At 40.5% G+C, this 13,772-nt stretch overlaps 1 protein-coding gene across 1 annotated transcript in view; it reads left to right on the top strand.

The window, feature by feature from the left end:
* Positions 1-13,772, top strand: part of DSCAM (DS cell adhesion molecule) — a 554,872-nt gene that overhangs the window by 462,774 nt on the left and 78,326 nt on the right. Inside the window, exon 21 of the mRNA XM_065422504.1 lies at positions 1,023-1,156. Within this exon, the coding sequence (XP_065278576.1) occupies positions 1,023-1,156 (134 nt within the window). The remainder of the gene's footprint in view (positions 1-1,022; positions 1,157-13,772) is intronic.

The following is a 13,772-nucleotide window of genomic DNA, read 5'->3' as shown; positions in this document are numbered from 1 at the left end:
CAATAAGCTGAAATTTCCCATTCAAAAATTCAGAAAAAAATGTATTTGGAACCATCAAAATGGTTTGTTTTGATACTATCAAAACATTTCTTTTTGATAGTGTTGAAAATCTTGTTTTAATTTTTATGTTACAGGTGTATCTATAATTAAAATATTTAATGTATTCTAAGTTGAAATGATAATGATAATGAAAATGTTCAACACTATCTAAACAAAATGTTTTGACATTATCAATATGAAATATTCTGAATAGAAAATGTTGTTGAAATAGACTCATTCCCACAAAACATTTAGATTTTTTTACTGACTTGCATTTTTCAGTGGAAAACTACTCTGTCCAAAAAAAAATTCAACCAGCTCTCACACTAAAAAGACCTTGTAGCATGTTGTAATAAGTACAGTTTATTGCATACTTTTCATATAAGTTTCATATTTCATGGACGGGCTCACGTACACAATAGGAAGAGGCTATGCCTATATATCTGAAGTTGTAGAAAAATTATACAATATATTGTATGCTTAAGAAATATGAGTGCATATCATTAAATTCTTTCTCATAATGCAAATACACAGGGAGGCAGGGTTAATGTTGTACACAGAAAATTAAATATGGCATTTCCTGACTTGAGTGTTTAACTGTGCAGCCTTAATTAGTGTTTTCACATAGTTTGTGATGCAATACATAAGGATCTACTGTAAATAAATAATTGTGTGCATATAGATATGTATAAATATATGCAAATTTATATTATAAATATGTAGAGCACATAATTTCACATATATAATCTCTGCAAAGATTCAATAATATTTGTGGGCGGGGGAATGATATATAAAATATTAATTATAACAAATACTTCACTGGATGCAATTGACTCTTGGTAGGATTTCTTCCCCTTTTTTTCCATTTCTTGAGTACATTAAGACCTCTGAGCTGTTTTCTTGTTAGATATGCTGTACTATACAGGTCAGTCTGTTTCGATTGCGTTGGTCCACTTTGATAACTATACATGTTGCTCTTTCAGTTCCAGGTCCTCCTGCTGGAGTTAAAGCTGCTGCAGCATCACCATCCACAGTATTTGTGTCCTGGCTCCCCCCATTTAAGTTAAATGGTGTCATCCGAAAGTACACAGTGTTCTGCTCACACCCCTATCCCACAGTAAGTTCTACAAAACAACTTTAGAAGTTCAGTATTAATCTATCCATATACATTTCCAGATGTTTAGTGCCTAACACTTTTATTGAATTTTCTCCCTTTTTTTTCTTTCTCTGAAACGTTTTCCCCCCCCCATAATATATATCCTTGTTGACAGTACTTAAAGCTTAATACAGCACACTAATTTACAAATCATTTCAAATCATAGGATTCCAAGGTTGAATGATTTTAAAGGCACAGGTTCTGAAGCTTTTTAGTTGGTTCTCACAAGACCAACTGCCAGCTATCTGTGACACAATTACAGCTGGATAAATTGTGGAAACATTTATTTATGAACATATTTGCTAACTCCAACTTGCATTTGGATCTGTGTTCCTACAGTTCGGGCTTGGGCATTCATTTGTGAATGAATGTAATAATGTGTGAACGACCATATTTGCTTGTGAATATGAGTATTTGTGCCAGAAGCATTTGCCCATCCTATATATGCACATTATTACTTTCTGAAAATGTGACAAGGGATAACTGAATTGAACATTGGCTAGCCATCTCATGCCTTTCTCTCTCCCTCAATCAGGAAGGAATCCAGCTATTTTAAAATCTGGGGGAACATCTATTCTTTATAAACATCAATGGTTGTCTTTCTGATACAAATGTAACATATTTATCAATACGTTTTATTTATTGCATTTTATATTTATTTCTCTATGTGGCAGAAGGGTGTGGGAGTGTTAAATGAGAGTTTTCATCAACCATGGTACTTTTAACTGAACATAGCCTCAGTTTATGATGCAATAAAAATGTTGTTCCCGAATTAAAATGAGGCTTAGGGGGAAATATTCAAAAGTGCCCAAGTCAAATTTTCAAAAGTGAGTTAGGAACCTAAGGACTAATTTTCAAAGGTATTTAGGTACCTAAAGATGCAGGCAGGACCCTTTTGCAATTTTCAAAAGCACCTATGAGATTATGCACCTACCTCCCATTGAAATCAATGGGAAATAGGCTCCTAACCTGCCTAGATGCTTCTGAAATCCCACTAGATGCCTGTCTGCATATTCAGGCACCTAAATACTTTTGAAAATCTGGCCCTTTAGAAATGGGACTTAGTCTTCTAAGCATTTTTTGACATTTTCCCCCCTAATTCCATTATTTCAAAAATCACTGTGTTGAAACCCAAAATATCTTGATGATATGATGTGTTGCTGTTGGTGTTAAACTAGCTATTGGTTTTACAGCACTGACTGCTAAGGGAGTAGGTGTTGCTCAAAGAAGGTTGTTTGGCTTTTAGTGAACCAGACCTTGCCTGTATTTTTTAGGTCATGCTTGTGATGCTTCAAACAGGTTAATTACTAAGTCACTGTGTCTATGGTTTAGAAAAAACACCAGGTGGTGCTGCTGCTTCTTTTTGTTTACTTCTCACACATTTCCTCCAGCTTCTTTGCTGGAAACATTGTTGTACTTGGGTTTATATCACAGGGAGATTAAGCACCATACAATACATCCAGTAACTGGAATTTGTTTTGAAGGTTCTCTCGGATTATATTCTTTCTTGGGCAAATCCTTTTTTGTGTGTGTGTGTGTGTGTGTGTGTGGCTCACAAATTGTGTTAACCTCCATCTTTTGCTAACACTTCATTATTAGGCTCAAAACGCTTCTCTCATGGTTTATGCTACAGAGACATTTTGTGGAGTAAATGTGAGTGTTCTGCTAGGACTGACTAGAGCCACTGCTGGTGTTGGATTATGTTGCATTGTGCTGCTGCAATTTTGTGATGTAATGTCAAGGTTCCTAGAGCCTATGGATATGGACCCTTTTGCTGTTTGCATGCATTATAAATTTAAAAAATCTTAAGGGCAGGCTGTGTAAACTCCTCCATAAAACTCTGCTGATTCATATAATTATGATTTTCCCAGCAGCACCTCCTATTCAGTACAGAGCACTCTATCTTGAACAGAGGTGGCCAATCACACCAAATTGTCAGCATCTGTAAACCACAATTTAGGCATCCTCTTTGGGTAAGACAAGACTCATTTTAGGACCTCAGCCTGATATTTTTTTTTTTTTTGTTAAGAGAAAATGTCTTGGGTTTTTTTGTTTGTTTGTTGTTTGGTTGGTTTGTCATAAAAACATCCTCAGATAAGGATTTTACCATCATCTATTGAAACCTAAACTGAGAGAGAGAGATTGTAAATAGAACGGTGCTTTCATATTGCATGTTGCTGCTATAGTACCCCGGAGCTGGCAGAGCTCTGTTTTAAAAGCCACCATCATTATTACATTTTTCATTTGAAAAAAAAAAAAACGTTCACTGATTTATTATGGGGACTTCTTGGACATTACACAGTTGAACACAGTGTCCTAAACAAGAGCCAGATATTTCCCTCACTTACCCCCAGCAACCATAATATAATTTTGCACTCGTCCCTAAATTCTCCCCCCTGCCAGTCCCATACGTTAACTTGTAGGCATTCGTAAAGTAGATGAAAATAGAAGGAGGCGCTCATCAGTGTTGGTGGTGGTTTGCCATCATGGGTTTGGATATCATGTAACGAAGTGACCCGGTATCATCTTCTGTGGGGGGACTTGGTCTGAGGACAAAGGAATAAATGTATTTGGCAGGAGTCCTTATCCTCAATCAGGTCTATAGCCAGCCAAACAAAAATGGTGGGTGTGTGCGCGTACGTGAGTGCATGTGTGCACTCATAGAGGGTGCAACTATGTAGTGGGATAATCCTTATGCTCCCAACCACCTCTGTTTTGGCTGGGCTGGGGAAACTTGTGTGAGAAGCTCCCTTTTCTCATGGAGGATGAGCTGAAGGCACCAAGCTCTGCCTATTTTCCTCTCTTCCCCACTTGGCAGGGAGGGGATTCAGCAGGGGAAGAGATCTTCAAGAGAAGAAAAATAGGTGACCTCCAGCTTCCCCAATTCTTCTACTCCTATGAGGTGCTAGTACAGCTCCACCTAGTGGCAAGAAGACCTGGAGTTCCATAAACCCCCCAGCCAGGTACATCTGCTGCCACTGCAGAGTCTTCTTCATTTGTACTTCTTCCATCAGTCAGTGAAGAGGTGGTAGGCGAAGGTAGAGCTTTAGGGGAGTCGATCTCCTCCGAGCCCAGTAGAAAGTGTGAAGGGGAGAACCTTCTTTCTGCTTTCAGTAAAGGGAGAGGATCAGTGCTCTGCACTTCACCCCCTTATTTGAACTGCTGCCTGTAGGGTTGCAGAGAATCTACCACATTAACAGAGTGACACAGAGTTTGCAAAAAGATACCAGGAAAAAGAGAATAGGTCAGAGATTAAGGTGACCAACTTTGACTACATCTCTTTAATTACTCTATGTTTATAATGGTTGGCATGTATAAGAGGCTTGGGGAGGCTAAGCCTCCCCAAAATAATTTGCCTGAAGCATCAGGGGGAAAAGGCTGTCCATGCAGGAGGCAAATGCCAGGAGTGGCTCACCTCCCTTTGGAGGCTCATCATTTGCATTGGTTTTCACTTTTCAGAGACCCTCACTGCAGGGGGCAGCCTCTCTTCCCCTTCCTACCTTTGCCAGGAGGGTGGCGCAACTCCTCCACAGCCTGCTGCCTGTCCCCAGCCTTGACACACACACCCCCGCTCATGGGCTCAGGCTGCCTTCTTGCTCCAGAGGGAGGCTTCGTGGCCACCCATCCCGGCCGCTGCCACTGCATTTGAAATCTGGAGTAAATCAGTACCGGTGCCTGATGAAGCAGAAACATTCCTTGTACCCAATCACCCTCTCCTCCTACCCCCCAAACCCAGGTCATTTTCAGCCAAGACAACTTCAGCCCCAGGATTCCCAGGAGTCAGGGGACCACTCACAATGGCATTGCTGCCCAAGAGTTCATCCACTCCCCAGAATGGTTAGACCTGCACACAGAGTGGGAGGCGGCACTGAGAAGAGATGGGCGACCGCCTAAAAGGCATCACACTTCTCCTATGCTCCTTGTGTCCCATAATGGACCCTCGTGCATGGTCCCCATTTCTCCATTGCCCTGCTATGCAGGATGCCCACCGCATGACTCCCCCACTACGAGACCTTTCCTCTGCTTATGCGGGGCCCTTCTCTTGAGCCGGAGCCCCCTCTCCCTGGCTCTGGTCTCAGCTCCTGAAAATGGCCTCTAAAACACATTGTCGCCGTCTTGTGTGATCTTCCCATCTGGGGAACTTCTGCAAACTTTGTCCGCCCACCAGCTCCCACTGCTCTCTCCCGGTGGCTGAACTTTCCTCCTTTGATCACTAAAAGGCAAAGCTGGGATGCACCTTCTCTTGCTGCTGGGATCCTGGCTGGTCTTGGTGGAGAGGGAGGCCAGAAAGCAGGATGGACATTCCCCGTTTTCTTTAACCAGCTCCTGCGAGCGGGGGGGCTTTTACAAATCTTCCCCAGCAGGAGCAAGACTTTTAAAGGTAAACAAACTGGATGGAACTGAATTTCCTCTTGTGTGTGTCAAGGGGGGAGCTGAGACCAGAACCAGGGTACAAGGAGCATTTGTTGACATGCGATGTTGACAATTTGTGTGTTAATGGTTATAAAGCTTTAACTTTTTGAATCTCAAAGTGTACTATCATTAAATTGTTATTCTCTGACCTCCCCATAATTTCCTGCAATGGTGAAAATTGAAATGGACAAAAACCAGAAAAAAAACTTCAAAATAAACATTGATGATCAAAATTATAAAAAATTAAAAATTAAATTCTGCCACGCCTAAATATAGTTAATGTTCTTTCCGGTAAAAACAATTCTTGGGAGTCCATTGGGTATATAAAAGCCACAATAAACCACTCTGAATTAACAAAAAAATGAACAATTATTGCTGGCCAGATTGTGCACACTTCTACGCAATGCATCCATCAAATGACCCTGCGGGTTTCTGAAGTGCAGATTTGCCAGCACTTCTCACAGCCAGATTCAATTTGCAGGGGCAGACTCTGATAGAAGTTCTGCTGACTTTAGGCAAAGGGAAACTGAAATTTTCAGCTTGAAACATTTTGATTCCAAAGGGCAGCATCTGCCTGGAATATTTCAAACACAAGAATTTGATTCACCAGTGAAAACAGAAAAGCAACTATCATTGAATTCCCAATTTCTGTCCAAGATTCCAGGAGAGGACCCCTACACCACACAACATTGTGAACTACACTCTCTTTTCTTTTCATTTTGGAAGAATATTTTTTCATTGTGCAAAACAGAGAAAAATACAAAAATGCAGCTACGTTTTAAAGCTGACTGCTAACCTTAATTGCTTGCAGAAACAGATTTCCATTTATAAAAGAGATGAATGAACCAATTTAGATTAAATAAAAACTGGGAAGCCGAAAACAGCATCACAATAGCAAGTGACGGCAGCCTCCCTGCTTAGGGGAAATAGCAATGTCAGGATAGGAAAAGGGAGACCAAAGACACATGTCTCATGCTCAAAGTGGGATGAGGAATAAGGAGCAGGATTTCATTGGTGGAAAAACAGAGGGCAAGAGTGGCAGGACTTCAGATGTGATGGGAAAGCAGAGCAAAAAACTAAGGACTCGTGACCTTATGCAAAATGTGGACTATATATATAGTTCAACAGTGTATGATAACATCTATCAGAAATATACTGTATTAAAACCTAGATTGCATAACCGGTTACAAAAGCTCTCAGCTCATCACATGAGGTAGAAAATTTAGAAAGGAAAATCATTAAAGCAGGTTATTCTGCTGCTTCCATGAAGTGGGTCATTTAACTGAAAATAAATCAGCTATTCCGTCTATGGGATGGTTAGAGATGGGGAAGAAGGAGCGATTTAAGTAAAACAGCACGCTGAAAGGATACTAAATGGAAGACAGTTAGCTCTTGTCTTCTATTCCACCCATATTAAGGTGTGGAGTAAGATGACTTCACTACAGTACTCTAATTTCCTGCTAAGGGAAGTCTAAAAGCAGAATTAGTTTGGCCTATTGTACCTAGTGAGGGTTGAAATGGAAGGTGTGCAACCTCCACTGATGGATTTCAGTGGTGCCTTTTCCTCTGCCTAATTAAGGAAGTATCTTTGCTGCCATTATACATTCCATTTTTCTCAGAAGGTAACATCTCAGCTATAAAATTGTTGATTTTTTTTTCTTTACTTACTGCATAAATATTTCCATGGTAGACAAAGAAATAATATGCACTTTTCGTAATTAGGGAAGGTTTAATTACATGACAAATCATAATGGTTGAATAGTAGACTAGAGTGACTTCTAAATTACTTTTCAAGTTCATTTGGTCTATTTTTGTAAAAGTATGTGTGTGTAATAGAAAAACACACTGCTGGGGATTTTTTTTTATGTTAGGAAAGTATGGTTATGTAAACTCGTATCATCGCTTTCCTTTGAAAAGCTATCTTTGTTGTGCACAGCTATTACTGGGTTCCCTAGAGACTGCGTGATTTGATATACCTTACGCAATGCCATACGAAATCATAATACTTCAGCAGATTATGGAAGAATTGTGATCCTTAAGTGCGTTGCCTTTGACTAAGTGCTTCACACTCTTCATCTTACTGAAACTAGTTTTCATAGTGTTTACTGGTCGCATTGAAACTCTGAAAATTGCCTAGTTCAACGGATATGGGGAAAAATGGCTTTTATAAATAAATACACCCCCCCTCAAAGTTCCAAGTAGAAGTGCAGTGGGCCTAGCACAGATTCGGCTAGGTCTGTCAATACTTATGTAAAAGTAAGAGAGGGAGATAGAGGGACCTAAAGAGGTTGTGGGGAAAATAAGATTATGTTTGGCCAGGGAACCAAACCAATTGGACCCTAAAATATTATTTGATTTGAGGAATTGACAAAGGTTAAGCATTGTTCGACTTTTGGTTTGCCTGAACCAAATTTGTCCGCCACTATTTTAGACACTACATCTTGAACTTACTTCATAAGGTAGTCAGTATCTGATTCAGGTTTTATTTGTACACCAATCCACCAATAAAAAAGATGTATTACATTGTTTTACATTACATTGTTTGTCCTAGTGTCAAACACAACATATGGATATCTGCTGGTGGTATAATCCCTGCATGCTGTGACTTTTGCATGCACCACTGTACATGCTCTGTCTGCTGGCTCCTGTGATTGTACAGTCAGAGAAGAGACAGATCCCTACACACCATTCACTGGAGATCCATAGAATAAAATGTGAGGAAAAGATTACAATCAGTCTTCCTCTTATTGAAGTGACTTTTTTCTCTGACTTGCCCATCATTACTCACTTTGAGCGATTATTTTCTTGTGCAGAACATATGCACGCAGAAAATACAGGAAGGTTGGTTATTACACCGATTGTAATTTATTCTGTTATTTATATAAATATCATAAGGATACATGGCACTGTATGGCAGATGACCTGTGGTGAACAAATACAACCCTGTTCTAGCTCTCTAGCTGCAGATTTAGGAACACAACTGGTGTTGCACAGGGGATGCCTGCATCCTAACCCTGATGAAGATGTCTTTGCATCCATCTCTATCCCTCCCCAGTTTTGAAGACATGAGCAAAACTACACAATATAATGCAAAACCAGTTGTAAACAAAATGGGGGTATGGTCATTACAGTTCTACAGGCCTTGTAGATTAAGAGTATGATCAGTTTTTTAAAAGAGGAAAGAGAAAATTGGTGAATATTAAAAAGGCAGAGTCAGGGGTAGGCCAAGGGGGTAAAAGGTGCACTCAAGAGGGAGGCATGGCTGGAGTCAAGTTGGCTGGAGGGGTGCTGAGCCTTTTGTCTCTAATCCACACTTAGGTTCATGCATTATAGGAAGTATCTGTCAATTTGATTACATGGCACTTTATACAGCATGAGAGTATTTGTTTATTTAATACTTATTTTTATAAACCACACATAGACTTATTTTATATGTTTCAGCTATTTTAAAAACACTTACATATTCATACACCATAGTCTTATTTTATAACTATTTTACAGCTTTATTACCAGCACAAATAATTGTAGATTCATTGTTTAAATCTGTCAGCTTTAATTTTTTGTTTAACATTTTTAGACATAGTGCATATCTCTAAAATAGATTGGAAATAACAGATTAACTGATATGCACAAATGGCACTGATATACTATATGATATCATTTTAAACACATCTTCTTTTAAAGCCCTGCTAAAAATAAAACTCATCCTTCTTTTCCATAAAATGGTGGACTTGTCTCATTACCCAGCTTCAGATTTGGCAACTGATGGATTTTAATAGAAAATACTGAGTATCTGATCATTTTAGCATGTATGGATTCCTCACACCCTCTTAAACATATATCATAGAACTCACAACCTTTAGCTCCAAAAGCACAGGGCGAAATCCTGACCCTTTTAAAGTCAATGCAAAACTCACATTGTCTTCATTAGGGTCAGGATTTCACATACAGGTTTTTTTAAGTCTGTAAATTAAAGAGTCGTTCTTTAAAGTGTGGCTCATTACAAATAGCATTGCTGGAGTTCTGTGATTATTTTCTCTCTAAGTCTCCAAGCTCAAACATCTTCGGTTTACAAGTAAAGTGATGTTTATTTCTAACTGCCAGTCTTACAAACTCTACCAGTGATGTGTAGCAATGAGAGACAGGACTTGGCTGGAGTAAACAGCTAGGTGATTCTTTATTGAGGCTGTTAGACACATATATGTTCTGTAACTCCCTGGCTCTCTGCTTTGCCAACTGAGATACACAGCTTGTGCTGCCCCACTCAGTGTCTGCCTAAATCCCAGTCCAATTGGAGTAATCATGAAATGGATTACTGAGGAATAGATTACACTACAGGATGGAAGATTCAAACTGGGTTTTGTCTTACTCATCACCACTAGTAATAAAGGTTCTTCTGGCTAATTCATTTCTTCAGCACCACCTGTGCAACTCCACGGTCTTCAGTAGGTTTGCAAAGGGTGCACCTAAGGACTAAGCTGGTTCTGTTGATGGTGATGTACAAGAAGGCATAGAATCCAGTTTATCATTAGCTGAGTTGACTCTGCAGTGTTAAGAGGAGTAAAAAGGAGTAACATCTTATTTTAGTCACTAATCTAAGGAGCTGTGATTCTGAATACCCCCAGGGAACAGGTCTATTGAATAAGAAGGTCACATTTCAGAATAGAATCACACTTTCTAGTAATGCTGTCATTTCTTTTACATTTTAATTTGATGCTTTTTATGCTCATGCTGGGGGTGTTAGCTGCATTGACTTTGCTGTTTCTTCACAAGCCACAGCATAAGTCTGAGTCCCAGTTTGCATTCTTCTCTCAGCAGTCTTCAAATAGCTCTTTCAATTCATCCTAATCCTAACCTGGATCTCTGTGATTCCATAGGAAAATGTGCAAGGAGAGGAACACTTGTGATACCTTGGAATCTTGGCAGGGTCAGGACAGAGAGAGATTTCCAATGCAGCAATTGTTCTCAGTGCAGAACTGGCTGAGATTCAGTGCAGACAGGGGAAGCAGCTTGTTCTTGTCCCATTGGCTGTGTATCCACAGGAAATCCTGGCCTTGATCCTAACCCGGTGGATACCTGGACTGCTGCATAGAGGCATTCTTCTTCTGCAGTTTCCATAGGTTTGCCCCAGCCATGGCAAAACAGGTGGCCCAGCTGCTGTTCTGCATCTAGCTGACACCATCTAGTTACCCGCACCTTGCAGTCCCACTGATGAAGTCACAGAGTTTGGAAGGGATAGTTAAGGCCGTCTCTAACAACATTAACTAATCTATTTTGTAATATTTTTGAGGCTACGTGGGAGGGAAAGTATGCTACCTAGAATGGCTGTTCCTCTGATTCTCTTTCTGTTGCCTGGATTCCAGCAGGTAGATGGTCTACATGGATAATTAGAAGAGAGAATGCACAGAAGGGAGAATGTCTCACATAGTTTCCATTTCATGCTGCACAGTCCCAGCAGGTTTTCCATGGTCATGCTCCATGCTGTGCTTCACAGACAGTGAACTGAAACAGCAAACAATAAACCCAACAGAGGAGAGCTGAAGAAGCCACTGCACCAGCTCAGTCAGTTACTCTGGGAGGAATTCTGTGCCACTGTGCATGTGCAGAATTCATGTGTCTCGCTTTTCTCCCCCCAAAATATATTCTGCTGGAGAGGTGCTGCAGTTACACTTTTTCCCACCAGGGCCTGCTGTGGTGCCAAAACAGAGCAGCTGGCTCACCGGCAGAAGCAGCTGGCTGTTTTCCTCACAGCACCCTGCCCACTGGGCCAGGTTAGAAGGCCCAGGATATGGTGGAGGACAGATAGAGTGAGGCACATGGGGCTGCTGGAGGATCACATAGACTGGTGTTCAGAAGGGCTAGTGGGGGGAGACAGACTGGGGCAGGGGCTGAATGGGAGTGGGGGTGCAGGGCCACATGGGGATGGGGGCAGGAGAAGCAGGGTCACACGGGGCTGGCGGGGTCTGAGTAGGGGTGCACGGACACATGGGCAAACGGGGTGCAGAGACACATGGGGACAGGCAGGGCGGCTGAGCGGGGATGCAGGAACACATGGGGATGGGTGAGGGGGGTGAAGGGCCACATGGGGACAAGTGCAGGAGTGGCTGAATGTGGGTGCAGGGACACATGGAGACAGGGGAAGGGGGAGCAGGGAAACATGGGGATGGGGGAAAGGGGTGCACAAGGACACATGAGGACAGGGGCAAATGTTCTTGACTGAATGGGAGGGGCTGGGGTCATGCGGGAGGCTCCCCAACTCCCTAAGAATCATCCCGCTATCCAATACTTCTCCCACCCACACCCAACACTCCAGATTCATTCTCAGGCTTCTTCCCAGCAATTACTTCCCTCTCCCTCAGCTACTCTGTTACCTCTGACTCCACCAAGCTTTCGCACTGCTTGTGAGGGGTGCGGGAAATGCATTTCTGTATTGTAGTTTAAGTGAATTATTACTCAGAGTTCTGTATATGCTTAGTAAAGAATCTATTTGTCAAGAAAAAAATTCCTGAATCTTTTTTATTGTCTGTATTGTTACAGACATACTTGCTGACAGGTATTATTAAATAAATTACCAACATTTATTCTACAGTGTTATTTTGACAAATAAAATTTGCCAAAATTTAAAATATTGTGCACAGAATTTTTAATTTTTTGGTGCAGAATTCCCCCAGGAGTAGTCAGTAGAAAGAAACCCTTGAGCAAGTTCAGCATTCCTTTCAGCATAGGGCATTCATAATGGGACATGCAAAGCCTAATATATGACAAGGAAACATTTCCTTTAAAATGTTTTATTACAACTTTTTTTTAGTTATTTAATCTTCTTGCTCATAAAGCTCCCTTTCCCCCCTCATGCAATGTAAGTCTCTGACATTTTAGTCTATCTGAAATGAAAGAAAAAAAGCTAGAAGTAAAATCAATTCCTTGTCACTGGAATGTCCCCAAGTGTTTGGTAGTTAATGTTAGATGTTGAAATGCGAGAATTCTGTTAACCAGTTAGAAACTGAAATGGTTTGCTAAATAATCTTGCTAAAAAGGAACCAATTGAGTATGGATATATTTGCTAGTTATGCCAAATTCAATTAATGAATTGATTCAGTGAAAGAGTAAATAATTAATTGAAGCAGATAAAATTGCTAATGCTGTCCAGTCTCTGTGGCAGTCGGAAAGGAGCCAAACATGAGGGAGCTTAAAAGGAATTGGAGACACCACTGTTGTGATTCTTCCACCAATGGAATGGCAGTAAATATCCCAGTGGCAACGGAGGTAGAGATCAGACAACACATTTTTAAACAAAGCATTCCTTCTCCACCCTAAAGGCAAAATGCAGTTTAACATGTTGTTAGTTAACAAATGTTCTAACAGGAGTACTTGTGGTACCTTAGAGACTAACAAATTTATTTGAGCATAAGCTTTCATGGGCTACAGCCCACTTCATCAGATGCCCACATCTGTAGCCCACAAAAGCTTATGCTCAAATAAATTTGTTAGTCTCTAAGGTGCCACAAGTACTCCTGTTCTTTTTGCGGATACAGACTAACACAGTTGCTACTCTGAAACCTGAAATGTTCTAACATGATCCATTTTCCCCAGTGTAGAAGATGCCATCTCAAGGGTAGAGGAGTATGCATTGCCCCACCAGTTTGCTGAGACTTCCTGTCAGTTCAGACTACAGAGGTGTTAATTGACACCTGAGAAACAGCCAGTTTATTCTGAATTTCCTTTTGAAGGACAATTTATGTGAACAGTTTCAGGTCAAAGTCTCCTTTGAAATACCAATTACTTGGAATGGGCCTTTACCACCCTGAGATATTTGTATATCAAAGGGCATTCATGCACCCAACCTGTCTGTTTTAATGAACCTTGAATTATATGAATATTTATTTGTAATAAAAAAAATCTCAACACAATTGTAATTTGCATCATTAATACTCTAGTAGCCTGGCATTAGCTAATGACACCCAAGTGTAATGTTGCACATAAAAATGATTCTATTTTATTCCTTGAACTGATTGGCTATCCTGGCTGTTTATATATTCAAGATTCACAGAACCTGTGTTAGAAATAAAACTGGATGTTCTGACTGTACGTAATTGCTAACTACTGGCTTCAATATTTTTACTGCAACTCCCTTCTAGCTGAACCAGCAGGAGAAAGTAAGTTGGTA

The sequence above is a fragment of the Emys orbicularis genome, chromosome 1, assembly GCF_028017835.1.
Source record: "Emys orbicularis isolate rEmyOrb1 chromosome 1, rEmyOrb1.hap1, whole genome shotgun sequence".
Classification (NCBI taxonomy): domain Eukaryota; kingdom Metazoa; phylum Chordata; order Testudines; family Emydidae; genus Emys; species Emys orbicularis.
Note: the sequence above shows the minus strand (reverse complement) of the source record. Positions and strands in the feature narration are given on the sequence as shown.